General features: G+C 66.4%; 2 protein-coding genes across 4 annotated transcripts in view; one reads left to right on the forward strand and one right to left on the reverse strand.

Moving 5' to 3' along the window:
- The window catches only part of VPS37B (VPS37B subunit of ESCRT-I), a 37,883-nt gene extending 28,289 nt beyond the window's left edge, over nt 1–9,594 (forward strand). The window contains exons 2-4 of the mRNA XM_062181883.1: nt 689–860; nt 4,845–4,927; nt 5,628–9,594. Coding sequence (XP_062037867.1) covers nt 689–860; nt 4,845–4,927; nt 5,628–6,098 — 726 coding nt within the window. The 3' untranslated portion in view covers nt 6,099–9,594. The remainder of the gene's footprint in view (nt 1–688; nt 861–4,844; nt 4,928–5,627) is intronic.
- Nucleotides 9,567–27,058, reverse strand: HIP1R (huntingtin interacting protein 1 related). Of its 3 annotated transcripts, XM_062181880.1 has the most exons (32): nt 26,938–27,058; nt 19,491–19,554; nt 19,106–19,248; nt 18,381–18,437; nt 17,787–17,867; nt 17,425–17,501; nt 17,266–17,327; nt 15,945–16,085; nt 15,454–15,511; nt 15,283–15,358; nt 15,060–15,200; nt 14,902–14,963; nt 14,749–14,821; nt 14,489–14,672; nt 14,314–14,402; nt 13,927–14,043; nt 13,742–13,843; nt 13,460–13,654; nt 12,846–12,993; nt 12,680–12,766; nt 12,467–12,574; nt 12,235–12,371; nt 12,017–12,127; nt 11,844–11,902; nt 11,557–11,587; nt 11,417–11,479; nt 11,182–11,282; nt 10,982–11,087; nt 10,774–10,897; nt 10,638–10,699; nt 10,346–10,552; nt 9,567–10,258 (listed from the first exon to the last, which is right to left on the reverse strand). In XM_062181880.1, the coding sequence occupies exons 1-32, from the start codon at nt 27,028–27,030 to the stop codon at nt 10,211–10,213; spliced, it is 3,207 nt and encodes a 1,068-aa protein (XP_062037864.1). In that variant the 5' UTR covers nt 27,031–27,058; the 3' UTR covers nt 9,567–10,210. The 3 variants fall into 3 exon arrangements, with proteins under 3 accessions (XP_062037864.1, XP_062037865.1, XP_062037866.1); XM_062181881.1 differs by lacking the exons at nt 9,567–10,258; nt 10,346–10,552; nt 10,638–10,699; nt 10,774–10,897 and having other exon boundaries at nt 10,988–11,087; nt 11,169–11,282; XM_062181882.1 differs by lacking the exons at nt 9,567–10,258; nt 10,346–10,552; nt 10,638–10,699; ... (5 more) ...; nt 11,844–11,902; nt 12,017–12,127 and having other exon boundaries at nt 12,284–12,371; nt 12,467–12,599.
- Between the last annotated feature and the right edge of the window lie 788 nt (nt 27,059–27,846).

Raw genomic sequence — 27,846 nt, forward strand, 5'->3', positions numbered from 1 at the left:
GCACCAAGATAAACTTTTCCATGAGCTGTTCAGCCCTGGCACCTTGGCGAGGTCTTGTTTCTCGCCTTCGGAACGAGGTCTGAGCAGCTGAGCCCCTTACCTAACCAGCAGCCTGCTGGGGCCCGAAGGGCAGTGTGGAGCCCCTGTTGGGCAAAGTAGTCCCCCAGCCCCGTCCCAGCTGTGGGTCCGATTTGCTCATGGGCCGTGGCCGGGAGCTGGGAAGACCCAGAAGTGCTGGGCTGGGGGGCGGGGATGATGGGAGAGCCAGGGTCGCCATCAGCACGGGCCTTTCCCAGGCCTGAGGCCGGCTTGTGTGGTCACTCAGTCTCATCCCGGAGCCTGCATTAGCGGCCCTCTCTGCAGAAAGTGATTTGAAGCTTTCTTTGTTGTGGCAGAAACTTGTCTTACAAAACGTTGAGCCCCAGGTCCTTACAGCTCCTGCGAGGGTTCAAGGCACGGCACAGCCGCGGCAGTGAAAGCTTCCCACGACCTGGGAGCCTGCAGGAAAGGAAGCGGCCCTGCTGTGAACGCGCAGGGGAGAACGGGGTGGGGGTGGAGTCTGGGCTGCAGCGGCTGCCCCGTGCGTGGGCCAGCCTGGGCGGCGGCAGGGAAGTCCATGCGCCGGGCTCTGGGGACTGGGGGGAGCACATGCACTTGGGGGTTCTCATCACCTGTGTGTTCCTCACAGACGCAGACTGTCCAGCTCAGCAAAGAAATGACCCTGGCCAGCAACCGGAGCCTGGCAGAGGGAAACCTTCTGTTCCAGCCCCGGCTGGACTCCCGGAAGGCGTGTCTGACCCAGAAATACCAGGAGCTGCAGGTGCTCTTTGAAGCCTATCAGATAAAGAAGACTAAATTAGGTAACTTGGGCAGGGCGAGCTGAGACCGAAGCTGCTGCCCGGGAGGGGAGCCCGTTAGGGACACTGTGGGGTTGAGATGGGGCTGGGGAGCCTGTTAGGGACACTGTGGGGTTGAGATGGGGCTGGGGAGCCGTTAGGGACACTGTGGGGTTGAGATGGGGCTGGGGAGCCCGTTAGGGACACTGTGGGGTTGAGGCGGGGCCGCTGCCCGGGGAGGGGAGCCGGTTAGGGACACTGTGGGGTTGAGGCGGGGCCGCTGCCCGGGGAGGGGAGCCCGTTAGGGACACTGTGGGGTTGAGATGGGGCTGGGGAGCCCGTTAGGGACACTGTGGGGTTGAGATGGGGCTGGGGAGCCGTTAGGGACACTGTGGGGTTGAGATGGGGCTGGGGAGCCCGTTAGGGACACTGTGGGGTTGAGGCGGGGCCGCTGCCCGGGGAGGGGAGCCGGTTAGGGACACTGTGGGGTTGAGGCGGGGCTGTGCTATCGTGGAGTTTGTGTTCAGAGTTGTTGGGCCTGAAAAGTGACTTCAGCATGGGTTAAATTCAAGACTGACGCCTTGGGGTCGGCGCCGTGGCTCACTTGGTTAATCTGCTTGCGGCGCCGGCATCCCATATGGGCGCCGGTTCTAGTCCCGGCTGCTCCTCTTCCAGGTCAGCTCTCTGCTGTGGCCCAAGAAGGCAGTGGAGGATGGCCCAAGTGCTTGGGCCTCTGCACCCGCATGGGAGATCAGGAGGAAGTGCCTGGCTCCTGGCTTTGGATTGGCACAGCGTGCCAGCCGTAGCGGCCACTTGGGGAGTGAACCAACAGAAGGAAGACCTTTCTCTCTGTCTCCTCTGTCTCTCTCTCACTGTCTAACTCTGCCTGTACAAAAAAAGAAAAAAAAAAAAAAACACCTTTTCCACAGAGCATAGGAAAATGGCAGTTTTCTGGTTTATGATTTTCAGTAAATGCTTTGTCCTTTGGCTCTCGGCGTGAACAGTGACACAATAGTCCTTGCACTGGAACTTTTTTGTTTTTTTTTTTTTTGACAGGCAGAGTGGACAGTGAGAGAGACAGATACAGAGAGAAAGGTCTTCCTTTTGCCGTTGGTTCACCCTCCAATGGCCGCTGCGGCCGGCGTACCGCGCTGATCCGAAGCCAGGAGCCAGGTGCTTCTCCTGGTCTCCCATGGGGTGCAGGGCCCAAGCACTTGGGCCATCCTCCACTGCCTTCCCGGGCCACAGCAGAGAGCTGGCCTGGAAGAGGGGCAACCGGGACAGAATCCGGTGCCCCGACCGGGACTAGAACCCGGCGCCGCAGGGTGGAGGATTAGCCTAGTGAGCCGCGGCGCCGGCCACACTGGAACGTTTTGATGTCGCACCTCAGTAGGAATTCGGTGTTGTTGAGAGTCCTGGATGCTTTTGAGAACCTCTTTAAAGAGACGTTCAGGCGAAGAGGAACCGGGGTAAAACCTCCCCTTCGGCAATGCTTACATTCTGACACTGGTTTTGCAGTCTCCTCATTGAATCCCTAACTTGAGCAAAATTCATAATAACAAACCCAGGAGAAGGGAGAGAAGTCAAGGATGGGCAACAGCAAGCACGGGTGGGGGTGGGGGTGGGGGATGCCACTCGTCGGTTGCCGGGAGGCATGTGATTTGGTAAAACCACCTTGGAGGCATGGTTTGGCAGTGCCACGCCTGGTACGTGCGCAGCAGAAACGGCATGATAACGTTCCCCTTAGCTTTTCCCGATAGCTGCGTTTGGACACGAGCTACATGTCCATTTGCAGAGTAGTGAGTGAGTGAGTTCGATACTCGGACACTGAAATATTACCTGGAATGAAGGACGCGAGAGAAGCCGGCGCACAGCAGGTGCCGTCTGCTCCGTCGGCGGGAAGTGTGGAGCCAGGCCGAGTAGGGTTGCCTCCGGGGGCGTCGCTGGGAGGGGCGTGAGGGAGCGCTGTGGAAATCCTGTGTCTTCCTCTAGGAAGTGGTGGTCAGGGTTTTCTTGGGTGAAAACTTGAGTCCTGCACTTAATCTGTGTCTATTTAAGTTTCTCTCAAAAATAGAGCTCTAGAATGCTGTGATCAGCTACTGTCACATACTCGAAATGTTCTGCCCTGTAGTAATGGTGACACAGGGTCCTGTGCTCTCTGGTACTGTCCCCAAATCTGCCCTGGTGCTGTTTTTTTTTTTTTTTTTTTCTTGGACAGGCAGAGTGGAAAGAGAGACAGAGAGAAAGGTCTTCCTTTGCCATTGGTTCACCCCTCAATGGCCACTGCGGCCGGCGCATCTCGCTGATCCGATGGCAGGAGCCAGGTGCTTCTCCTGGTCTCCCATGCGGGTGCAGGGCCCAAGCACTTGGGCCATCCTCCACTGCACTCCCGGGCCACAGCAGAGAGCTGGCCTGGAAGAGGAGCAACCAGGACAGAATCCGGTGCCCCGACTGGGACTAGAACCCGGTGTGCTGGCGCTGCAGGCGCAGGATTAGTCTAGTGAACCGCGGCACCGGCCTTTTTTTCTTTTTTTTTTTTTTTTTTAAGATTTATTATTTATTTAAAGGTAGAATGACAGAGGGATAAGAGATTAATCTTCCATCTGCTGTTTCACTCACATTGGCTGTGATTGTTGGGGCTGGGCCAGGCTAAAGCAAGAAGCCTAGAATTGCATCCGGGTCTCCCACGTGGGTAGCAGGGCCCTAGTACTTGAACCAAAATCTGCTGCTTCCCAGGCCCATGAATAAGGAGCTGGATTGGAAACAGAGCAACCAGAACTCAAGCCAGCACCCCAGTACGGGATGTCAGCCTGGCAGGTGGCAGCTTAGCCCATGGCACCACAATACTCGCCCCTTTAAAATGAAATTTTTTGGGCTCATTTTCATTTTATTTGAAAGGCGGAGAGACAGATCTTCCCTCCACTGGTTCACTTCCCAAGTGCTGGCGGCAGCAGGGCTAAGTGAGGCTCAAGCCAGGAGCCTGGAACTCCATCCAGATCTCCCGTGTGAGTGACAGGGACTCAGATACTTCCAGGGTGTACGTTAGCAGGAACCTAGGTCAGAAACAAGTAGCACCGCCCTCACGGAGAATGTAGTGGTCCCAGGCAGCACCTACGTGCTCTAACCTGTTACAGCGGTTAAGCTGCTGCTGGGATGCCGGCATCCCGTAGGAGTGCAGGAGCGCCGGTTCAAGTCCTGGCTGCCACTCTTCCAATCCAGCTCCTTGCTAATGCGCCTGGGGAAGCAGCAGAAGATGGCCCCAGTACTTGGGTCCCTGCTACCCGTGTGGGAGACCTGGATGGAGTTCTAGACTTCTGGCTTCAGCCCAGCCCTAACCATTGTAGCCATTTGAGGCGTGAACCAGTGGATAGATCTCTTTCTCTGTCTCTCCCTCTCTCTGTAACTTGACCTTTCAAATAAATAAGTAAACCTTAAAGTCTCACCAAGCCCCAAGCCACCACCCTCAGCCCCAGGCGCTTGTTCTGTGCAGTTGCTCGTGCTGTGGGTTTTTTAATATTTATTTTTTTGACAGGCAGCGTTAGAGACAGAGAGAAAGGTCTTCTTTTTTCTATTGGTTCACCCTCCAAGTGGCCGCTACGGCCGGCCGTTGCGGCCGGCATGCTGCACCAATCTGAAGCCAGGAGCCAGGTGCTTCTCCTGGTCTCCCATGGGGTGCAGGGCCCAAGGACCTGGGCCATCCTCCACTGCACTCCCGGGCCATAGCAGAGAGCTGGCCTGGAAGAGGGGCAACCGGGACAGAATCCGGCGACCCAACCGGGACTAGAACCCGGTGTGCCGGCGCCGCAGGCAGAGGATTAGCCTAGTGAGCCGCAGCGCCGGGCCTGTGCCGTGGGTTTTCAGCTGGCAGGGAAGTCAGCCCTCCGTGGAGGTGATGCTCCCATGACCTCTCTGGTTAAAGACTTTCTGGGGAGACATCCGGGTGGGGCGGGCTTTGCAAGGCCTGTGCCTGAATGACCCTGGCTGTGCTGCGCCTCTCGCTTCCTCTAGATAAACAGTCCAGCAGTGCTTCCTTGGAGACCCTGCTCGCGCTGCTCCAAGCAGAAGGGGCCAAGATTGAGGAGGACACTGAGGTAAGGCCAGGGCAGCCTCAGCGGAGGGGCTCGGGTCGCTCTGGGGTTGCTCTGGGCAGGTGGCAGGCTCACTTCCTCCAGGGTGGTGAGCGCCAGCACCACACCTCCACGGCCAGGAGGGGGCACCTCCCTGTGTGCAGGCTGTGGGTCCAGGGAGCAGCGGGGTGGTCAGCACTGCCCCCATGGGTGCTTGTGGCCAAGGCCTGAGTCAGCTGCAGCCACAGAGCTTTGCGGACCATGCCAGCTGGGTGCTGGGCCTGAATAGGCAATCGGGAAATGAGTCGGGCCGTGTTGCCCAGGTAAAGCAAGCCGGGCCCGGTACTGTGTTGCCAAGGTCAGGTGGCATTGTCCTTTGGTGGGGTCCTAGCAAGTTTCTGTCCCGCTGACCCTGTTTGGGTGAGACTGTCAGGCGGGACGCAGCCAGGCAAAAAGCCAGGAAGTGCTGGGCTCCGGCTGGCTCAGTGAGAGGAGCCGTAAGTGGGGACAGCGGTCACCTCCTTACCTGGGACGCCTGGCAGCTCGGGGCCACCAGAAGACCCCTGCTCCGAAGGCTGCTCCCCTTGGTGGCTCCTGAGCCCGAGGCCCTGCACATGCACCCCTAGGGTCTGCAGGCTGAGTGGTGTGAAGTGTGGGCCCCCGGGGAGTCCCCCGAGGGGGCGGGTGCTACAGTCGGCTTTCCCCTCCCCCCCCCCCCCCCCAGAACATGGCCGAGCAGTTCCTGGACGGAGAACTTCCCCTGGACGCCTTCATCGACGTCTATCAGAGCAAGCGGAAGCTGGCGCACACGCGGAGGGTGAAGATCGAAAAGCTCCAAGAGATGGTGCTGAAGGGGCAGAGACCCCCGCAGGCCTCGGCCCCGCTGCCACCCAGGGTGGCTGAACAGGCGCCTGCCCCAGAGGCCGGCGGGCCCCCTTCCGTCGCGCCTCGGCGCATCCCCCCACCGCCACCCCAGGTGCCTGCAGGACGCTTAGCCACCCCCTTCACTGCCGCCGCAGGCGCGGGACAGGCCGCTCCGTACGCAGGATTACAGTGCCCGCCCCTGCCTCCCCGCGGGGGCCTCCCTCCACAGCCCGGATTCTCCGCACAGTTCGTGTCGCTGTACCCGCCAGCTCTCCCTCAGAGACCCCCACCCCGGCTGCCTCCGCACCAGCCAGGCTTCATCCTGCAGTGAGCGCCACGCCGTCCTCCCTGGGAGACGACCTCCGCCCGCTGTGCTGGGCTGCGAGGCGGCCGAGGGGCCCAGCTGCTGTGCAGAGGGCCAGGTGCTCTGGGCCAGCGTCCATTCTAGAACTGTAGGTCAGTGGTGAGTAGAAGTAGAAACCCAGGCTCTGCGTCGAGGCCGTTTGTGTGCCCTGTGTTTTGACGGTTTGCCTTCTGGTGTGGCCGCCGCCATCGTGTCGACCGGCTCGTGCGTTTGGGAGGGAACGGCCTGTCTCCCACTTCCCACCCGGAGTCGTGGTCCTCCCGTCTGAGCTTGACTTCGTGAGCATGGTTAATTTATGTTTCATCTGCGAATGATGGTTCCGTGTGTCCCGGCCCAGCGTCGGCCAGCCTGGAAGGTGCGGCTGTGGCCGGGCTCTGACGCGTGGCTCTGCTGCTCCCTGAGGCGGGGGACAAGTTGCCGCAGGCCCCACCCACCCACCCCGGCAGAGGTGACTCTCGGCCACAGCCATGGCCAAAGGCCAGGCGCGAGGAGCCAGGGTGAGTGGGACTTGGCACTGGAGACCGTGCCCAGCCCCAGGATTTCTATGAAGAAATGCTCCCTCAGTATTTTTACTACATGTGAAACTCCTGTTTTATATTTGGAAAGAAACCTTTTTGACATAAGACCATTCAGGGAAACTTTTAAAAAATGCAAATGTTGTTTGGCCAGATCGAAAAGCAGATAAGAAATGGATGCAACTTCCTTTTGTGCGAGCAGTGCACGGTCGCGCCTGTGGTGCCCGTGCTGTGCCTTAGCTCCCCTGGTGCCAGGACTGGGATGCCCGCAGGCGCTGGGGCCCTGGTGGCTCTGTGTTCGTGGAAGGGCTCGTCACACTCGTTGTCTTAGTACAGGAAGTCTGGCCGCCTCGAACCAGGAAACGCTTAGCCCGTGTTCTCTGCCTCTGGCTGGCTGGCAGCCGGCTCAGGAAGTGGTGATGTAGCTGCTGGGCAGGGGGACGCAGGCTCTTCCTGCCCCCTGGGGTCTCACCTGCTGGTGCCACGTGTGCAGAACCCCAGGCCCCTGCTGGGGTGGGGGGTGCACCACACACCTGTCAACAAGGAAGCCTGTCGTGGGCCCCTGGGCAGGTCTTGTGGCTCCACTCTCACCGTCCCTGTGTCCAGCAGCCAAGGCCCTGGCCCGGGACCAGCAGGCTGCCAGGCAGGGTGACAGAATCGAGCCAGCTAAAGCAGGCCTGTCCCAGAGGTTCACAGGTGAGGCCATCAACTCTGTCCCTGTACCGTACACTCCAGGTCCTCCACTCCAGCTCTGTCGTGACTGTTTTTAAAGAAAACAAAGCTGTGTCGGATGGTTCACTGCCATGCCCATCACGTGGGCTCGCCATGTTCTGTGAATCTCAAGTGAGCGGTGCCACACTTGCCCCGCACCTCTGCCGCTGGCCACCGTCGGGAACGCCCACAGCCCGGCCTCACCGCCCCTGTGCAGGGCTGCGTGTGGCGCTGTGGTTGTAAAGCCGCGGGACCCTTTTTAATAAACAGAATCGTTGGTAACAGTCCTGTTGCGTCTCTGCCTGGGGTGTACCTGACAGGTGCGGTTCGGCAGTGGCAGTGGCCAGGGCTCCGGTCTTGAAGGCAGAAACGAGCCACTGGTGGCTCTGGCTGCATTTGGCCTGCGGCACGAGTGGCCGGGCCTGCTGCCTTTCCTATTAGTGTCGTAAACAGCGAGGACAGGCAGCGAGGTCGTGTCCTGCCGTGCGGAGGGAACGTGTCCTCCGCTCAGCCGCCCCGGCCTCTGTCCCTGGGGTGGCCGTGTGCCACGCAGCTGCTGACAATGCTCGCCGTGTTTCCCGGGGGTTGCTTCCCCTTCCAGGCTGGGAGGGCGGACCCTGCCGCCCCGTCTCCTGTGTGGTGCTGCCGGTGCCCTTGTGTACTGGGGTGTGGGCTTTAGTAGCAAGTACCGCCGTCCACTGGTTCACTCCCCAAATGCTAGGAGGCGGGAACTCAATCCAGGTCTCCCACGTGCATGGCAGGGACCCAGTGTAGCTGAGACCGCGCCCTAAGTACGCCTGCGTGCAATGCAGGAGCTTTAATCGCTAGGCCAAATGCCCACTGTCCCCGCGTGCCCGCCCCCACTGAGTCGTGCCACGTGCTCTCATGTGAGCCATGTGTGTGCCCTCGCGTGCCTACCCGAGCTGTGCTGTGTGCTCTCGTGTGCCCGCTGCCCCTGCTGAGCCATGCGTGTGCCCTCGCGTGCCTACCCGAGCTGTGCTGTGTGCTCTCGTGTGCCCGCTGCCCCTGCTGAGCCATGCGTGTGCCCTCGCGTGTCTGCCCCACTGACCTGTGCTGTGTGCTCTCGTGTGCCCGCTGCCCCTGCTGAGCCATGTGTGTGCCCTCGCGTGCCTACCCGAGCTGTGCTGTGTGCTCTCGTGTGCCCGCTGCCCCTGCTGAGCCATGCGTGTGCCCTCGCGTGTCTGCCCGAGCTGTGCTGTGTGCTCTCGTGTGCCCGCTGCCCCTGCTGAGCCATGCGTGTGCCCTCGCGTGTCTGCCCCACTGACCTGTGCTGCGTGCCCTCCCCGCCGAGCTGTGCCGTGTGCTCTGGCGTGTCTGCCCCCCCATCACTGTATAAGCAGGGTGCCGTCCCCGCACGTCGTCCTGAGGGTTTCCAGGAGAAAGTGGACTTTGCCCTCTGAGATGGACGCTTCTCCTGGGAAATCAGTTTTCCTTTATAAAAAGGGGAGGGCGCGTGTCTGGCGGCTCTGTTCCCAGGGGCTGCCGGGAAGCTTCTCACCAGATCTGTGCACCCTGGTGACGCTGGACTTGACGGTAAGTCCCGTGGCTGCTGGTCGTGAGCTCGGCCTCGCTGGAGCCTCCGTGGGCCTTGTGCTCACACGGGGGACTGGGGAGGGGCTGATGGGGGCTCCTCACGCAGTTCCCGCTCTTGGTGCGGTCACCATTTGCTTTCAGGGCTGAAGCTGTTCTGCGAGGGTGCCATCCCAGCAGCCCTGTATGGGACCAGTTAGCAAAGCAGCTCCCCCAGGATTCCCCTCATGGAGGGAGCCCGTGGGGGAGGCGGGAGTCCTGTGTGCGGGCAGGAGCCGTCCATCCCAGCAGCCCCGTATGGGACCAGTTAGCAAAGCAGCTCCCCCAGGATTCCCCTCATGGGCAGGGAGCCCGTGGGGGAGGCGGGAGTCTTGTGTGCGGGCAGGAGCTGTCCTGATGGGCTGTGTGTGCTTGGCCTGGGCTTCAGGCCAGCTGCAGGCTCAGGCCCTGCATGGCCACCACGATCAGCCCCAGGCCAGCTGGGAATCAGAGTCCCCACGGCTCTCGTGTCCAGACCACGTGGTCTCAAGAGCTGGCAGGGTCCAAGGAGCCCGCGCGGGGTGCAGGCTGGGCTGTCAGAGGCAGACCTGAGCTACAGAAGTGTCCCAGAGGACGACGGACGCTCTGGCAGTACCAGTGAGGCTTCCTGTGGGCCCCGGAGGAATGAAGAGCCGGGCTGGGAACAGTCACAGTGCGCTTTATTGTCAGTGGGACATCGAGAGCAGGGACCTGGCACCTCGCTCGGTGCTAGACCTCGGCCAGTAGTGGGCAAACAGCTAAGAGGCTGGAGGCGGCCCCGCCCAGCCTGGCCCTGCCCGAGGCTCCTCCATCTCACTCACCGAGCTGGAGGCCCCAGAGCCAGGGCCCCACCTTCAGGCAGGCGGGTGGTGAGTGATGGGGCGTGGCCCGTCACTGGCCTTAGACAGGAAATGGGAGGGTGGCACAGGTTCCAGTTGGAAATGGCGCCTCCAGGAGCAGAGGTGGCCCTGGGGCCTGGACTGCCTGGCTCTGTAGACAGGACAGTGGCCACTTCTCCCACCTGGCCCCAGGAGAAGCAGCTGAGGCCACGTGGTTTGAGGGCACGGTGGCATCGGAGTCCAGAAGGCAGGGGCCCCCATGCGGCCTCTTTCCCAGTGTACTGACTGTAGTAAGTTCTAACTCGGAATATTAAAAACGCTCTCTGCGGAGACTCAGGCCTGCCGGGACCCGCTGCAGGTAAGTAGGCTCTCGTCCAGAAGGTTCAGCGAGCGCTGGCAGCCTGGCCCAGGGCTCAGACCCGCCGCCACGCTGCTGGCCCCCGGGCTAGTAGTTCACGAGCTGAGCCGGGTACACACCCTCCTTTCTGTCCAGCTGCAGGAGGCAGATGGGAGGGGCTCAGTGGCTGTGGCCAGGAGCACGTGGCCCAGCCTGGGGACAGCCACTCCCAACACCTGGCACCTGTTGGTCTGGTCTGGGGGCCACACTGGGCTTCTGGGCCAGGGGCGGCTTCTTGGTCGCGCTGCGGGGGGCAGCAGTGGGCCGGCTGGGCTCTTCCTCGCCCGCAGTTGCCACGACTCCGGCCAGTGCGGCGTAGTGCTGCCTCCGCAGCTCCCCGAGCCGCACACGCTCGGCCTCCAGCATCTTCTCCAGCTCCAGGACTCGCACCTGTAGGCCCAGGGCCCACAGCCCCTCAGCGCGGCCCCGGGCCTCCCTCCCCACCCTGCCGCAGCCCAGCCAAGCCAGCACCCACCTGCGACTCCATCTCCTGCTTCTTCAGCTTGATGAGGGACAGGCCAGAGAAATCCATGGTGTCTGTGGCCGGGGGCAGGTGAGTGAGTGGACGCCACACCCCCAGCCTGAGGCCCCCCACCCCACCCCCCACTCACCTCTGTCCTCAATCTGCTCCCGGCCCGACTTGCTGGAGGCCACCACGTTGGCCGCCCTCTCGTTGACGGCCCGGGAGCACTCCTGCAGGCGGCTCAGGTGGGGGCTGTGCTTGTCGGCTTTCACCTGGGGGGAGGGGCAGCGTGGGCCACGGTCTCCCAGCCTGGGGCAGGGCCGAGCCGGGAGCCTGGGGGTCGCCGGCTGCCTCACCTTGGAGGCTGCCACCAGCTGGGCCGTGCTGGCTGCAATCTCGTGCGAGCAGACGATGAGCTCCTCGTACTTGCCCGTGTGCAGCACCACCTTGTCAGCGGACTCCCTGAGGGGAGGGGCCCGTCAGGGGCCTGGGGCTCCGTCCCAAGGACTGCCCCCCCGACGGCTCCCCCCTGCCCACCCCCACCTGGGCCACATACACCAGCTGCGTGGCTCCCCAGCCCACAGCCTTGGAGGCAGAGATGAGGCCCTCAGTCCACCGGGAGTTCTTGGCGTAAAATTCCTGCTGCGTGGCTGCCCCCTAGTGGCAAGAGGAGGACAGGCCCGTGGGAATGGGTCCCCAGGGTCCACCTTGCCCCCTTCCCCCAGTGTGTGTGTGGACTCGTCCTAAGGGGCCTGAGGCTGTGTGGCCTGGCCAGAGCCCACCCAACTCACCCTGCCACTCTCGACGATTTCCTTCTGCAGGCTGGTGGAGGTGATCACCAGGAGCCGGATGGCCTGCCGAGACCCAGCCGTGACTCTCAGGGCAGCCTTTGCGGGCCGGAGGCCGCCCCGAGCCCCGACTGCCCACTCACCTTCATCAGGTCTGTGCAGGCGCTGAGAATCCTGGGGGGAGTGGGGGGGGGCACAGGGAGGTGAGAGGAGGAGACCGTGGGCTCTGCTTAGCCCCAGGCACGAGGGCAGGGGGCGTGGGCTCGGCCTAGCCCCAGGCGCCATGTGGGCCTGGCACAGCAGGGCTGGCGCGGGCCCTGCTTACCCCTGAGCCTGCCTTTCGGGAGCAGCAGTAGGCAGGCAGACCCCTGCCCTGGGGGTTCTGCGGGGACCCCACCTTGGGCTGGGGCCCGGGAGCAAAGGGGCTCACCTCTCGTTCACCTCCAGCTTCACCCCCGAGCTTGCGTGGCGAGCCTGGTTCATCATGTCCTATGCAGAAAGACAGCCTGAGCTAGGAGGGGGTGGCCCTGGAACACGCACAGCTCTGCCCCCGCCCCCGAGCCACTGCAGGACGGGGGCGGGGTCCCTGCCTGCGGTCCTGACCTCCATCCTCCGGACGGCGTCTTCAATGGCCGCGGACGTGGCCGCCATCTCCTTGTCCACCATGGCACCGAGCTCCTCCTGCCGCACGTCCAGGCTCTTGGGCTTCAGCTCCTGGGAGCACAGGAGTCAGGCAGGTGGACTCACTCCCTTCAACCCGAGGCAGTGTGGGTAGGGGGCGGAGCCACAGGGCAGAGGCCGCCCGACCCCTCCCAGCTCACCTGGCCCAGCTGAAGGATGCCCTGCAGGGGGTCCCGCACCAGGCCGGGCTGCGCCCTGGCCACTCCCTGCCGGTCCTGTAGCTGCTGCATGAGCTCCAGCGCCCGGGCCCCACACTCGCGACAGCTGTCAATCAGGCCTGGGGGCAGATACCTGTGAACCCCAAAGCCCCAGGTCCCTTGGGAGGGCCCCCGGTGGGAGCCAAGCGAGGCCTGGTGCCCGGGACCCACTTACGGTCAGCAGGGTCGGTGGGGGCCAGGTGGGAGGTGGCACCGCCGTTGATGATGGTGTCTGCAGCCAGGTGGGAGAAGCGGGCCAAGGCCGCCACCAGGGAGGAGGCGTCTGGGGGGACAGAGAGGCCCCTGAGCTGAGGAGAGGGAGGGGACCGCGTGTGCCACGTGCGCACAGGGCTGGGTCCTGGGGAGGGGTGGGGGCCGCTGCACTCACCCGCCGGGGACGTCAGGTACTGGGCGTAGCCCTGCTCCAGGGCGCTCACGGTGTCCAGGGCCGCCTGCGCCCTGCTCACCAGGTAGTCTGCGGGCACAGGGAGGGGTGAGGCCACAGCCCTGTGCGGCCTGCAGCCAGGCTGGGCGCAGGGCGGCCGAGCACATACCTGGGGAGCTGGTGCAGCGCAGGTGCAGGGGGTCGTCCAGCTTGCTCACCGCGTCCTGCAGGACACACTCGGCCTCTGCGGCGGCACCACACAGCACCGCAAACTGCTGGTCCAGCAGCCTCTGCCGCAGCTCCTGCTCCTGCGACTCCTGGGGGAGGAGAGGGGCAGCTCAGAGGCCCAGTGCCAGGCCTGAGGTCTGAACAACTCAATAAAACCCCAAGTAAAGAACACTGGTGCCTGCAGGACCGGCATCTCCTGTGGGCGCAGGTTTGAGTCCCGGCTGCTCTACTTCCAATGCAACCCCCTGCTAATGCTCCTGGGAAAGCAGCAGCAGATGGCCCAAGTGCCTGGGCCCCTGCACCCACGTGCGAGACCTGGAAGAAGCTCCTGGCTTCAGCCTGGCCCAGCCTCAGCCTCTTGGGGACTGAACCAGTGGATAGAAGATTTCTTTCAAATAAAATCTTAAAACTGAAGGCTCCAGATGTTCTCCCAAAAGCATACACCTGGGTGATGAACACGAAAAGCCCACACAAGCCAGCAGGGACATGCACTAGGAGGCGGGGACCCTGTGCGGGCGGGGGGATGCACCGCCCTGCACCTGCGGGCGCTCGTACCTTCTCTGCCAGCCGCCCCTGCAGCTCCTGCTTCTCCTGGGAGCTGCGCTGCCGTTCCTGGCTCAGCGCCGCCTCCTGGTCCCGCGCCAGGCTCTGTGCAGCCAGGAGGTCAGCTTCCCGCTGCCGCATGGCCCCGCTCAGGGCGTCCTTCTCTGCGCTCAGGGCGTCCAGCCGGGAGCTCAGTTCGGAGCCGCTCTGCGAACACCAGGCACCTGAGCAGGCCGCCCCGGGGGGGGCCCCCCCTCCCGCCAGGGCATCCAGGCCACCCGGGCCCCGCCACACCTGCTCCGTGCGGCTCAGGGCCTCCTGCACGTGCCGCAGCTCCCCGGCCTTGGCCTGCAGCTCCCGCTTGAGCTGCTCCACCTGGTCGCTCTGCTCCTCCAGCTAGGACAGGGCGGGGAGTCAGCGGGGCTGGGGGGCAGGGCGGGGGAGGAGGGGGCGCGGGGGGGGGGCGGCATGGCACGCACCTTCATCTCCGACTCGCGCCTAACCTGCTCCACCTGGAAGGCCAGCTGCTCCTTCACCCGCGCCACCTCCTCCTGGCTCTGCTGCGTCACCGTCAGCTGCTTGGCTGTGTCCGCGTTCTGCGGGGATGAAGGGCGGGATGAGGGGCGGGGTGGGGGTCGCAGGCCCTGCCGGCCCGGTGCAAGGGGGCAGGGGGCTCAGGCTCTACTGGACGATGCAGCAAGGCCAGTGGGAATGGAGTGTAGGGTCCGGGGCTCAGGCCCTGCCCGCCCTGTGCAGTGGGGCCGGGGTGGGGGGCACAGGCCCTGCCCACCCAGTGCAGTGAGGCCGGGGCGGAGTGGGGGGCGCAGGCCCTGCCCGCCCTGTGCAGGGGCCGGGGGCGGCTCTACCTTCCGCAGCAGCTCGGCGTGCGTGTTGATGAGCGCACTGTGTTTCTCCTTCAGCTTCTGGTAGCGCAGCTCCGTGGCACTGGCCTTCCCTGGGCGACAGGGGCCGCGTCACCCGGGAAGCGGGGGCGCCGGGCCGGCCCCGGGCCCCCCGCGCCCCCTGAGCCCCCGCACGCACTCTCGGCCTCCTCCAGCAGGCCCTGGCTGCGTTCGCCCTCCTGCTGCGCGGCCCGCAGCTGGGCCAGCTCGTGGCGGAGCTGCTCGTTGTCCACCAGGGCCTTCTGCTTCTGCTTGCGCTGCTCCTCCAGCTCGGCCTCGAGCGCGTTCACCTGGCCCTTCAGCTGCGCCACGTACCGCTGGGCCTGCGGGGCGGGCAGCGGGCAGCGTGGGGCCGGCCGCCCTGGGGGCTCCGGCCGCCCGCCGCCCCCGGGACCTCACCTCCAGCTTCATCTTCTCCAGCTCCGAGCGCAGCGCCTCCACCTCTCTCTTCAAGCTCTCGATCTGCAGGTCCCTGGGGACGTGGACGGGCGCTCAGGCCCCGCCCTCACTCACACCCCCTCCAGGGTGACCACAGCCCACCCCGGGCCTCACCTGTCGTCCTTCACGGAGCCATTGGGGGGTCCGAACGTCGGGCCGAAGAGGTCGGCCACCACCTGCCACGGCAAAGCACGGCCCTCACCCCTCCACCCGCGCCCTGGCCCGGCGGGGACACGGCGGGGACACGGCGGGGACACGGGAGGGCAGCTCACCACCGGCTCTGCAGCAGGGGGCCCCGTGCTGATCTCGATCAGGGTCTCCGGCTCCTCGTCCTCCGGGGCCTCCTCGGGGATCACGACCACGGGCTTGATGTGCTCGGCCAGGGCCGAGGCCCGCAGGAAGTTGGGGGGTCCCTGTGGGGACAGCCGCTCAGCCACTCGGGGAGGAAGCCCTGGACACAGCCCAGCGGGCGGCCTGGGGCAGGGGCGCGGGTACCTCGGGCAGCCGGGGGATCTGGATGAGCCGCTTGAAGTAGAGCATGTCTGAGGCTCTGCGGAAGAAGTTCCTGAGGCTGCGGGGGGAGGGGGCAGCAAGGCGGGCATCAGGGGGGCTGCGGGGCCTCTTCCGGCCCTGCCTGGCCCCGCCCAGCCCCGCCATGGGCACTACCTGTGGAACTGCTCGTGGAACCGGTCCCGGTGGCCCTGCAACGTGTCCGCGGGGAGACCTGGGGAGCACACAGTTTAAACGGGACCCCCGTGAGGCCAGGCAGCTCCTTGCCCCCCCACCCCTCCCATTCCAGAACCAGCAGATGGGAGAGACCCCCACCATGGCCAGCCCCACGCCACCAGGAAAGGGAGCAGAGACCCTGGGAGGGGGGTGGGCCTGACTTTCTGAGCGAGGACCCTGACCAGAAGGGGAGATGCCCACGCGGCCTCGTCCGCCCAAGCCAGAGCTCTCAGCGCCGAGCACAGAGCACACGCGCCTGCCCTGGCCTGTGTGGGGGCCGGGAGACCTGGCGGGCAGCTCGTGAACCACGCAGCTGAGGCTCTTCTACTGCGTCTTTCCTGGTCCCGGAAAGCGGGGCCTTCCCCACAGGCCGCCTGCTCGTCAACGCAACGCGCTGGCTCCCCGTGGCGCGTTCACCCGAGGGCGCTCACAGGCGTGCAGCTTGAACATGAGCTTGACCGTGTAGTGGTAGAGGTGGCTGCAGTCCTGGATGACCTGGATGAGCGGGGCCAGGCGGCACTGGCCTGAGGACATCTGCGACACCGCGATGGCCGTGTTCAGCTGCCGGAAAACTGCAGGGGGGCAGGCAAGGGCGTCTGAGCAGCTGGCGCTGGCCGGGAGACACAGGGGCCACCCCGGGAGGAGGGCAGGGTGGGGAGGCCGCTCCAGCCGCTCCCACGGACAGCAGGGCAGCAGCAGGGTCGAGCCCCGGCTAAGCAAGGGTTTCTGGAGGCTTCCACCACCGTGGGCCGGGGACGAGGGGCAGGAGGGGACGAGGGGGATGGACGGTGTCACCCGGACGCCTCGTTTGCCCCACGTGGAGACACAGCTGGGTGGGCTCAGCGGCCTGGCAGTGGGGTCAGGACCCAAGTGACCCCGAAACCTCACTTGCTCCCGGGCACCCTGACAGCCAGGTCTCGTGTCAGAGGTGCGGGGCAGGCGTGAGGCCGCCCCCCCGCGGCAGGCACTGAGCGGTCGCTCCCCCTTGAGGGCTGCGTGTTGGGCACAGGCTCCGGTTCCTGCACAGCACCCTGGGCCCAGTGCCTTCCACTGTCCCCGTCTTCTGTGGCCACAGACCTCGCCGTGGGGCAAGGAAGGCCCTGCACCTGCGAGTCTCCCAGCACCACCGGGGGTCCCTTCCTTAGGCTTCGCCAGACGGCAGTGTCACCACAGTGGGGGCTGTGGGATCTCCCACGCCAAGAGCAGGCCGGGGAGGGAACACCAGGCATGTGGCCCCCTGCTGGTGGCCTCTGATATTGCACATCTCCGCCTGGACAGCCCCTGGGGGCCACACGGCTGGGCCACACCCTGAACACCAGCCTGCTGCTCTGGCTCGGGGGCCACTCGGTATCTGGCCCCCAGCTGCCCTCCCGGCCACCCGAGCCAACAGCACCCTGGGCTCGGCCACACTCGGGGTGCCGGGCAGCTGCCCTGCCGGCCTCTTTCTACCTCCTCTCGCCTGCTGCACAGGGCAAGCTGCCTGCCACGCCCCACCCCCACACTTCCTGTCCAGCAGGGCCGGGTCCTGGGCTGAAGCCGGACAGGACTCGGGCTTCTCAGGGCAGAATGTGGGCGCCACCCAAAGCAAGTCTCCTGGGAGGCCAGGGCAGGAACCCGAGGAGGCGGCTCCTGCCGTCAGGCCCACGCTCTCTGCCAAGACTGCGCCCCAGGCCGGGAGCAGGCACCGTGGGGGCGCCTGGGAGGGGCAGGTGCAGCTCTCGCCGCTGTGTTCCCCCCCATCCGACAGCTCACCTGACTCGGAAAGCTTCAGTTCACAGTCCATGTAATCGAACATCTCCACGGTGAGCTGGAAGCTGCAGAGGGCAAGGGCCCGGGATGAAAACGTGGCAGGGGCCGCACCGGCTCTGCCCCGAGGAACCCCGCGCCTGCAGCCTCGCCCAGGGCACTCACATGTTGTTGACGTCGGTGCCCGCCGCCTTCTCCAACACCTCGTCTGTCACCTCCAGACCCGCAGGAAACTGGGGGTGCTGCGGAGGGCGCCCCTCAGTGGCCGTCCACATGCCCCGGCCCGGTCCAGGCCCAGCTCCAGAGAGGGGGCCGGTGCCAGAGAAGCCCCCGCCCCATGCAGCCCCATTCGCTCGTGGGAGCCGGGTGCAGTAGGGGGAGGGACCACCAGAGCCGGCCCGGACTGGTCCCTCCGCCCACGGGAGACACCCGGGATATGGGGGTGTCATAAAGTCCTGGCCTCGGGGCAGACCCGCCCTCCTCTGCTCCCCAGGACTGCAGACGAGCCAGGGGCCCCGGGAAGCTACCTTGAGGTGGAAGGAGATCTTGGCCAGCAACAGCTTGGTGTAGAGGCTGACCAGCTGCCCATACCGGTCGTGCAGGTGCCCCTGCGGGAAGAGCCCGGGTCAGGGTCCTCCCGGCACGCGCGAGGGGAGCGGATTCCCGCCGGCCTCCGCCAATCCCTGCCTCCGGCCGTGCCTCGTCACTCCCGCCAATCAGACTCTGGTGGGAAGTGGGGCTCTGTCCAGGACGAGGGGCCAGGCCGACGGGGACACTGACCCCAGCGCTGGGGGCTGATGATAACCCTGCTGGGTGTCTCCCCCAGTCTGTTCCAGGGGCCACCTCTGACAGGCAGGGGTCTCTGACTTGCAGGCCCCCAGGGACACCTCCATCCCTGGCCCTGCCCGGCGTGCACGCCCCTCCTGTGGGCTCTGGAGGCCACTCTGGGTGCCCCCGGGCCCGGGGCCTCCTTTACTCTGCGTGCAGAGACCGGCCCTCGTCCCCACTGCTGTGGCCACTACGAACCACGGAGGGGACAGAAGGGGAACCACTGAGCCTGTGGCCATGCGGGCCCTGGGCCCAGGCAGGCGTGGAGGCCCCACGCCAGGCCCTGCGCCTACCCACAGGTCTCCGATCTCCCGGATGTTGCTCCGGTACCGCTGGCAGTCGTGCAGCACCTGCGGGGGCGGGGAGGGGTCTGAGTCACACCCCCACCTGGAGGGGGGGCCCCAGGGGGGTGAAGAAGGGACAGAGCTGCACCCACTCATGCTCTGGAGGTGGGCCCGAGGGGGCGGGGCCTGAGAGGTGCACCCCGCCTGGAGGTGGGCCGAGGGGCGGGGTCTGAGAATTGCAGCCCCGAGTGGTGGGCAGGGGGCGGGGCCTGAGTTGCAGCCCCACCTGGGGGTGGGCCGAGGGGCGGGGTCTGAGAGTCGCAGCCCCGGGGGGCGGGCAGGGGGCGGGGTCTGAGAGTCGCAGCCCCACCTGGAGGTGGGCCGAGGGGGTGGGCAGGGGGCGGGGCCTGAGTTGCAGCCCCACCTGGGGGTGGGCCGAGGGGCGGGGTCCGAGTCGCAGCCCCGGGGGCGGCCAGGGGCGGGGTCTGAGAGTCGCAGCCCCGAGGGGCGGGCAGGGGGCGGGGCCTGAGAGGTGCACCCCGCCTGGAGGTGGGCCGAGGGGCGGGGTCTGAGAGTCGCAGCCCCGAGGGGCAGGCAGGGGGCGGGGTCTGAGAGTCGCAGCCCCGCCTGGAGGTGGGCCGAGGGGCGGGGTCTGAGTCGCAGCCCCGGGGGCGGCCAGGGGCGGGGTCTGAGAGCCGCAGCCCCGGGGCGGGCAGGGCGGCTGCACCACTCACGTTGGGGTGCCCATCGCGCAGGACCTTGTGCAGCACGTGGCAGAACTTCCAGCTGAGGATGGGGCTGCTGGGCAGCGGCAGGCCGATGGCGTAGGACCAGAAGGTGAAGGCCCCCTTCTCGTGGTGCGTGCCGAGAATGATGCCTCCGGGGTCAAGGCCAAGTGCACGCACAGAGCCCTGCGCCCAGGGCCGGGAGCACGCGGGGCGGGGAACACACGGGGAGGGCGGCGGCTGCGTCACGGGTGTGGGCCAGGGGCACAGGGAGGAGGGCGAGGCCATGACCCAGAGTACGCGGGCGGCGACGGTGCAGCCGGGGAGACGGCCCCTGGCCCCGAGGACACGGCCGGCCCCGCTGCCCACGCGGCTCCCACGAGGGCAAGGATACGGCGCGCGTGCTTCTCCTTCACGGGCGCCTCCTGGTTGTTGATGGCTTTGCTGATGCTGATGGCCTGTGAGGCGATGAGGGCGTTCAGGGCCCCAGCGTGGGCGAGGGCAGCCCGCACAGCGCGGGAGCCGCCGGCAACCACACCTGGAGAGCTCCCACACGTGGTGCACGGCCACGCAGCCCCCGAGGGCCAGGGCCCTGGGTGACCAAGACCCACGCTGGGCAGGTGCTCGGGACTGCAGGTCTGAGCCCGCGCCACATGGCTCTCCTGGAGGCCGAGGTCCCCCGGAGCCCAGGGAGGGGCGGTCGAGCTCGTGCCCCACCCCCATCCTGCCGCATCCGGCCCCTGCCCTGCTCCCGGGAGGAGCTGTCAGGGCTGGGCCTTCAGCCAGCCTGACCCAAGGGACATGCCATCCCCTTCCCCACCCAGCCCCCTGGCCTGCCTGCCCTGGGTGGGCCGCATCCTGACTCGCTCCCACCCCCACCCCCTCCAGGAGGAAGGTGCTGGTGGCCCCCTGGGAGCAGAGCAAGCTGCCACCTCAGCTGTGACCGCGGCCGGAATGTCAACCCCGCCCTCCACCCAGAGTCTCCTCCCCCAGCTCAGCACTACCCAGAGGCTCCCTGGAGGGGCCCCGACTCCATCCCACACACCGCGGCCTCCCCCTAAACTCCGGCCCGCAGGGCCGTGCGGCTCCTCCCCGGCAGGCCCGCGGCCCGCGCTGGGGGCTGGGCTGACCCCCTTTCGCACACTGGGCCCATTGTGGCAGCTCATTGGGATGCGGGGACCTGGGGCGGTCCTGGCCTCTCTCGTCAAGGCCTCCAGGGGCCGGCCACCAGCTCTTGCCACCTGCTAGTCTGCTGAGCCTGCACCCCGGGCCTCGGTGCGTCCGGGTGCCCACCGGGCAGCTGCTGTGAGGCCACAATGGATGCCTATGGTGCCGGGAGGGACGCTGTCCACGGCAGTGGCGACTGACCAATGGCCGCCTTTACCAAGTGCTCACGGGGGCTCCGGCAGCAACCCTGGGGCACGGCTAGGGCACCAGCGTCCACAAAGGAGCTGGGCCTCTCACCCCAGCAGCGAGCAGACCCTGGTCTGTCCTCAGAGCCTGCACCCCCTTCCAGCCTGCTCCCCCCCAGCACCAGGGCACACCCCTCAGGGGTGTAACCCCTGCCACCTGTTCTGGCGGAGGTGGGGCACCCAGCCCAGACCCCGAACACCAATGTGGAGGTGGCCGGGCAGGGCTGGTGGGAGGCCAAGGGGGCCTCATCCCGCTACAGACAGGAGCGGAGCCCCTCGCAGCCCCAGCGGCCTCTTTGGGGCTGTTTGCACGTGGTCTGTGGTCCCCAGGTCCCCGCCCCCTGCTCATGCCTGCTCCCCGCTCACCCCAACTCTGCCCACCGTGGGGGATCGGCGCCACCCTGCCATAACCAGCCTGGCACAGGGATGGCCTCGGGCAGGGCAGGGAGGCCCTGGGAGAGCGGCACGGCCTGTCCGCACCAGGCCCCGGCGGCGTGGCCTGTGCGGGCTCCTGAGGACAGCATCGGGCTGCCTGGCGGGCTCCCGGAACACTGCTCCGTTGTGTGCAGGCGGGCAGATGTGTGGGGCAGGCACAGGGCCACACAAGGAGGCCCAGTGCTCACACAGTGGGGGCCTGTGGGTGCCCTGCCCAGGGACGCCTCCCCTGCCCGTGCTGTCCCATGGGGCTGCCCTCGGGAAAGCGGCTCCCGGGGGGGTCTCGGCCAGGGGTTTTAACCCAGCTTTGGCCTGCGGTTAAAGTCTTGGGGGGTCCATCTGTCAGAGATAGCCCAACCCAGGGCCAGGAGGCCGGGTCCCCATTCTGAAGGGGAGGAAGCTACAGGGTTGGGGCAGAGCTGGAAGGAGGCCCAGGCCCAGCGCTGGGGGTGGGGAGTGGGGACCAGGGCTGGCGGGGTCAGGCTGAGGACAGAAAGTCCACCAGGGAGCACAAGGGAATGACCGTGACCCTGAGGTGGGGAGAAGACCCAGTGCTGGAGAAGGGAGCTTCCAAGAGCAGGTGGCCACCCAGGCCTGGAAGGGCAGTTTCCACACCTCCCCGTGATGGCCGGGGACGAGGACACCAGGGAGGGGGTGGCTCTCCCCACTGCTGAGGCAGGAGCGGCCCCCCTGGGCCAGGGACGTGGAGAGCAACAATGGGGTGTTCTGTGTCAGCCACCAGCCAGAAACAGTAGGGTGGGGGCAGAGGCAGCGAGGCGCACGGACCCCCCGGTACTGGGACAGTCCCCAAGCCCCTCTCATCCCAGACTGGGCCCGGGAGCAGGCGGAACCTGACCTTCTCAAGGGCAGAGGTGGGGGAGGCACAGCCAGAGCCCAGCGCCGAGCGCCGGGCCCGGACACCGGCCTCAAGACCTGGCAGCAAAGTCATTTTCACGGAGCCGACCACGTGCTGGGCCCCGATCCTGCGCCAGAGCCTGAGCCCCGCCCCGGCCACTGCTGCACCAGCAGGGGTCCCGGGGCCGCTCCCTGCTGACCCCAGGGCCACGCCAGCCCATGCCTCCAGCCGGTCCGACTTTACCCGAGACGCAAGAGCGAACGCGAGAATGAGCAAAAGCTGCCTCCCAGGCGTCTCTCACGATCTTCGCGCTGGAGGTACAAAGTGAAAGTAATGATATGACAACTTCTATTTTTAAAAGCAGCCCAGCCGCGAGGCTGGCGCTGGTGCTCCCAGAGTGGTCTAAGGGACAGAGAGGCCTCATTCAAGCGCCTGCGCCCCTCAAAGGCCATTGATGAAGGCAAACACAGGATGCCTGTGGCCGCGGCGCCGGGGTGCGGCCACTGCAGCCGCCAGGAAGTCAGCTCCTGCCCGACCAGCCCCGCTCGGTGCGCCGGGGAGGTGGCGAGAGCAGGGGGAGGAGGCGAGAGCTAGGGGGTGCTGTGAGGGCTGGGGGAGAGCCGCAGCCCCCTCCCCCCCGCCCGCCTGCCTCCACCCCTGCCCCAGACTCAGTGGGCAAAGCTGGAGGCAGGAGGGCTCAGCCCCGGGTCGCATCTCCACCCGCAGCCTGGGAGGTTTCGGTCCCTGAATCCCGTGACATCACCAGAAACCTGTCTGTCCCAGGAGCCAGGGGGTTGAGTCACTCCCAGGCAGACAAACCCACAGCTTGAGCCGTGTGTTTACTTCTGCGAGAGAAGGAACAACCTTGTCTGAATTCATCTCGTGGCCCAGGGTTCAGCATTCCCTGAAGGGGGAACCTGGGGCCCACTCGGGATCTCGGGGTGTGGCCGACAGGGCGGTGCGGGAGGTGCGGGAGGAGGAAGGTGCTGGCACCTCCAAGTTGCTATTCGAGTCGGCCCTGAACTGGCAGCACCCAGGAAAGGGGGCAGGGCAGCCCAGCTGGCCAGCGTGCCCAGCGTCTCGGGTTGGCAGGCGGGGCCTCCCACTTCCTGGGAGAGCAGGTGCAGACCAGGCTCTGCTGTGGGTGGCTGAGTTTCATTCACAAGCAGCAGCCGGCCATGCACACCCCACCCCCAATCAGGAGGGGGACGTCCTGGCTGGCTCCACCTCACGCCCCCTGCATCCCCCCTCACTGGACACTGGGTCCGCCCTGGAGGTATCTGGAAGGTGGTGGCCTGTGGCTCATTTCCCCAGGGCCAGGCTGTCACTGGTCCTGCCACAGCCACCACTGGCAGCAGAGCCCCGCGGGACACCACGCCCCTTCTCTCAGCTCCCTTCACCTCCCTGTGCACAACACAGGGCGTCGGCTGCACCCCGGACCCTCGGCTTCGGCCGCCCTGCAGAGGCAGACAGTGAGGGACACCCCAGGCCAGTGCACTCCAATGATGGGGCGTGGCGTCCAGGACGGCAGCCGTCCCAAGCACAGCCTGGACCAAGTCACCTCTGCAACGGCTCTGCCAGGAAGTGCCAGGAAACCACCTGCTGCAAGGGGAGGGGCGGAGCCTCGCAGGGAGCCACCCGGAAAGGCTCTGCTCACCCCGACCATGACCGCGACCGTGACCCGCCATCCGCTCCGGGGTGGCTGGGCAGCGGGGGCCTGGCTCCTCTTCTGCCTCTGTGCACCACTCGGCCGGCACCCCAGGCACCTGTGTGCATGTTGGGGTGCTTCTGCCCTCCAGGGGCGCCTGGGCAGCCCCTGACGGCGAGGGACAGGCTGAGGGGTCCCGGCTGCCCACCACATGGCTTGTTTCTTCTAACACTCCGTGGCCAGTGAGCCGCTTTGGAAAACTGCATGATTTGCTCTGAGAGGACTGGTGGCCCAACCCTGCCCGTGCAGTCAGGAGTCGGAGGGAAGAGGCCAGGGCTGGGGTCAGAGGACAGCCCTGGGGGCCAGTGAGGGCAGACAGGGTGCAGGCGCGGGACCAGCAGGTGCAACATATCAGCGTCAAAGCAGCTGCACGCTGGCGAACGGCATTCTAACCGGGAACTCGGGCCGCTTCCCAAGCACCTGCGTCATTCATTCACTCATTCATTCATTCACTAGAGGACAGAGACAGAGCTCCCATCTGCCGCTTCACTCCCCAGATGCCGGCGGTGGGGGCTGGGCCGAGCCAAAGCTGGAAACTCAATCCGGTCTCCCACATGGATGGCAGGAATCCAACTACCAGAGCCACCAGAGGGAGACAGGCGCCGGAGGTGGGAACTGAACCAGGTACTCCGAGTGGGACGCAGGTGTCACGTGGGCCAAACGCCTGCCCCCATTTTTACTAAGAGATTCTAAACACCACCTGGCTGAGGAACTTTTTAAAACACCCCAGTGCCTGCGCCTCTGACCCAGGCCCCGCTGCTGGCCCCCCACCCCAAGTCCACAGACGCCACTGCCATTCCTCAGGGTCCCCACCCCTGATTCTAACCCTGTCGCTGTGCTGAGCCAACAGCGCTGAGCGGTGGGATGGCAGGGAGTCCAAACAGCCGTAAGCTGAGTGTTGAGCTCAGAGCAGACAACGAGACTTGTGTGGGATTCACCAAGGGCACGCCTGAAATTAACCTCACCTGCTGCCGCCGAGCCAATCTCAAAGCACACCCGGGCCCCGCTTCCCGTCCCACGGGACAGCGCCGGGCGGCCTCTGGCCGGGGCTGGGAAGTCCTGAGCTGTCGGGGCCAGCGCTGTGGCAGAGCAGGTTTAGCCACCGCCTGCAATGCCAGCATCCCATATGGGTGCTGGTTCCGGTCCCAGCTGCTCCACTTCCGATCCAGCTCCCTGCTAATGCGCCTGGGAAAGCATCGGAAGATGGCGCAGATGCATGGACCCCTGTACTCATGTGGGAGACCTGGATGGGATTCCAAGCTCCCGGCTTCACCCTGGCTCAGCCCCAGCTGTTGCAGCCATTTGGGGAATGAACCAGTGGATGGAAGATCTGTCTGTCTTTCCCTCTTTGTAATTCTGCTTTTCAAATAAATAAAATAAGTATCAAAAAGAAAATAAGTTCCAAGTTGTCAGGAAACGTTGGTGTTGACAGGATTTCGGTTGCACGGGGCTGCCGGACGTCACGCTGACCTGCAGCTGGGCCGAGAGCTGCTGACCGGGCTCTCTCCACATCCTGCGGGGATACTGAGGCCCAGAGACCAGGGGTCTTCTGCTCGCTGCCTCACTCCCACTCGCCCACGCTCTACGACCCCGCAATGACCCCTGACCCAGCTCACGCACCTGCAGCCCGCCTGGGGAACGCGGGGCCGTCTCAGCCCACCGCCCAGCACCTCTCTTACACCCCAGCCAGGAGAGGAGCGGATTCAGGGGCTGAGCAACTGGCCGGGGGCCACCCGCCTGCACTGCCTCCCTCGAACCCACGCCACCTGTGGAATGGCAGAGTTTTCAGTTCGGAATGGGGGGGATTTGTGGCGGAGCAGGCGTGCGGCATGGGGGAGTCAGGGTGCCTGGTTCAAGGCCCAGCCACTCCACTCTGATCCTGCTTCCTGCTCACAGGCACCCTGAGGTGGTGGCCCAGGAGCTCGGGTCCCTGCCACCCACGTGGGGGACCTGGATGGAGCTCCCGGCTCCTGGCCTCAGCAGCTGGGACCTGAACCAGCGACGATCCTCTCCCTTTCAAACAGAAATGCGAAGTAAAAAGTCCGTGGAGAACGGAACTAGCAGCCGACTCTGGGCCGCAGGTCCTGCACAGTGTCCTGGCAAACAGTGTCCAGCCTGCCCGCACGCAGGTGCACTCTGGATGCTGCCACACGCGGTCACCTGCATGCCTGTGGGGGCCACGACCACAGGCCGCGGGCCACACGGACCCGAGACTGTCCTGCCTGACCAGCGCAGGACCCCCTTCCTCCGGCGGCCCCCACAGCCCAGGCAGACCAGCACACAGGCCGCACCGGGGGAGGCGCCCAGGCCCGGATGTGCTATTTTCTGTCCCCAGGGAGACACAGAAACAGCAGCCGCAGCTCCGGGCCTTCTCCTCCGCCGGCCCCGCTGGCAGCCCGCTAGATATTTCTGGGAACGAGCTAATTAAATATTAACCACGTACAAACCTCATTCTCACATCCCCCGGTCGGCGGCTCTGAGGACCCCACCAGAGGAAGCGGCCCTGACCCACCTATGGCAAAGACTCCTTATGCGCTCAGGCCCCGAGAAGAAAAAACAAACAATAATCCGCCGCCTTGTCCAGCAAAGCCCGCGGGCCTGCACGAGACCCTGTCCCGGCGTCCCCGACGCACGGCCGCCGGAGACCAGCAACCTGGGCTCGGCAGCTCCGGGACAAACCCCAAAAGCAAAGTTGCCGGCCCCCCAGACCGCCTCCCGCCGGGGAAGTTCTGCTCCCCTCGGGCAGGGGTGCGGGGACAGACGCCCCGGCCCCCGCGGCGCGAAGCTCGGGCAGGCTCCCGGGTCTCCGGCTCCCCACGCTGCGCGCTCCCCCGACGCGAGCGCGGCCGCACGGGTCCCTGCCCCGCGCGCGGACCCCGGAGGGCCCCGCACAGGTCACCCACCGGCTCCAGACCAGGGCGGCGGGGAGGGGTCTCCCTCAGGTGAGAGTCTTCGGCCACGACGGCCTCGGCCGACTTGGCGCGCGCCCCCGCCCCCAGCCACCGCGGGTCCCCCGCCGGGGTTGCCGGAGCCGCAGCGCGGGCGCCGCCACTCCCCAGCCCGGGGCCGGCCCGCGTCTGCACGGGGCGCGGAGGCGGAGGCCCGGCCCGGCAGTTTCCGCGCGCGGGGCCGGCTCCCAGCCGACTTCCCCGCGCCCGGCGCTCGGGCCACGCCGCGCAACTTGGCTCCCGGCAGGGACCTGGGCGCCGGCTCCCGAGGGGAGGAAGCGGGGCTTCCCCGCCGCGGGGCCGCGCGCACCTGGGCCCCGGCCCGCCCCGGTGCCACCCCGGTTCGCAGCGCCTCGACCGCCCCGCGGCCCAGGCCCGACCCGGGCGGCGGCGCGCGGCTTCCGGTTCACCTGCGCGCGGGCGGCCCCGGAGCCCCGGCGCCCAGCGCCCCGCGCCCCGGCCCGCCCGCCGCCCGCGCTCGCCTGCGTCTTGTCGAACTGCTCGCGCTCGGCCTCCAGGCTGTGGCCCGGCCTGCGGCTCAGCACCCGCGCGGGCACGCTCTTGATGCTGTTCATCCTGCCGCCGCCGCCGCTCCGAGCGCCCCGGCCGCCGCCGCCGCCGCGCCCGCCAGGCCGCCCGCCCCCCCGGCAGGCGGGGCCCCGCAGCCCAGCCCCCGCCCCGCTCGCTCCGCCCCGCGCGCACCTCCACCCTCCCGCCCCGCCCCGCCCCCACCCCCGCACCTGCCCCCACCCCCGACACCTCCAGCCCTCCCCGGGATCCCGGCTCGCCCCGCCCCCACCCCCGCACCTGCCCCCACCCCCGACACCTCCAGCCCTCCCGGGCTCCCGGCTCGCCCCGCCTCTCCACTCCGCTCACCCGCCCCCCGGGCTCCCCACTCTCCCCGCCCCCTGCACACCTCCACCCGCTCCAGGGCTCCCGGCTCGCCCCGCACCCTCTCTCTCCAGGTGAGGGCAGGCACGGGCCAAAAGACCCCCTCAGCCCCTCCCCCCAGGCCGAGATGAAACACAGGTCCGACCTCCGGTTCCGGCGGCGCTCCGTCCCGCGGGCCGAGTCCCGCGCTGCAGGCCAGGGTCCGGTTAACCTGGGCCACCGCGGCTCCGGTGGGCCGGCCACGGCTGCGGGCTGCAGACCCGGAGCCTGCAGTGAAAGAGGAAACAGCTGGAAACGCGACCAGTCTGCACCCTTTTCCTTCCACTCCCCGGTGTGGCTGCCACGCGGCAGCTTCGTGTCCCTGTCCCCGGCTTCGTGTCCCAGTGCAGACGCGAGGCCGCTACCCGAGGGCCGAGACCCCTTCCTTAGCCTGGCCGAGCGCTGACTTCACACGGGCCAGCACCCTGCTGGGCAGGGGCGAAGCATCCAGAAGCAGGCTC

This window comes from Lepus europaeus, chromosome 23 (genome assembly GCF_033115175.1).
Source record: "Lepus europaeus isolate LE1 chromosome 23, mLepTim1.pri, whole genome shotgun sequence".
Classification (NCBI taxonomy): Eukaryota; Metazoa; Chordata; class Mammalia; order Lagomorpha; family Leporidae; genus Lepus; species Lepus europaeus.

Bases quoted from the DNA above. Each gene is read 5' to 3' on its own strand.
- HIP1R (XM_062181880.1), bottom strand. From the start codon at position 27,030: ATGAACAGCATCAAGAGCGTGCCCGCGCGGGTGCTGAGCCGCAGGCCG. The intron at 18,438-19,105 runs GTGAGTGGTGCA...CCGCCCCCGCAG, and splicing joins TGCGCGATGGGCACCCCAAC to GTGCTGCACGACTGCCAGCG. The intron at 10,553-10,637 runs GTGGGTGCTGGC...CTGGGCCTACAG, and splicing joins AGCAGGAGATGGAGTCGCAG to GTGCGAGTCCTGGAGCTGGA.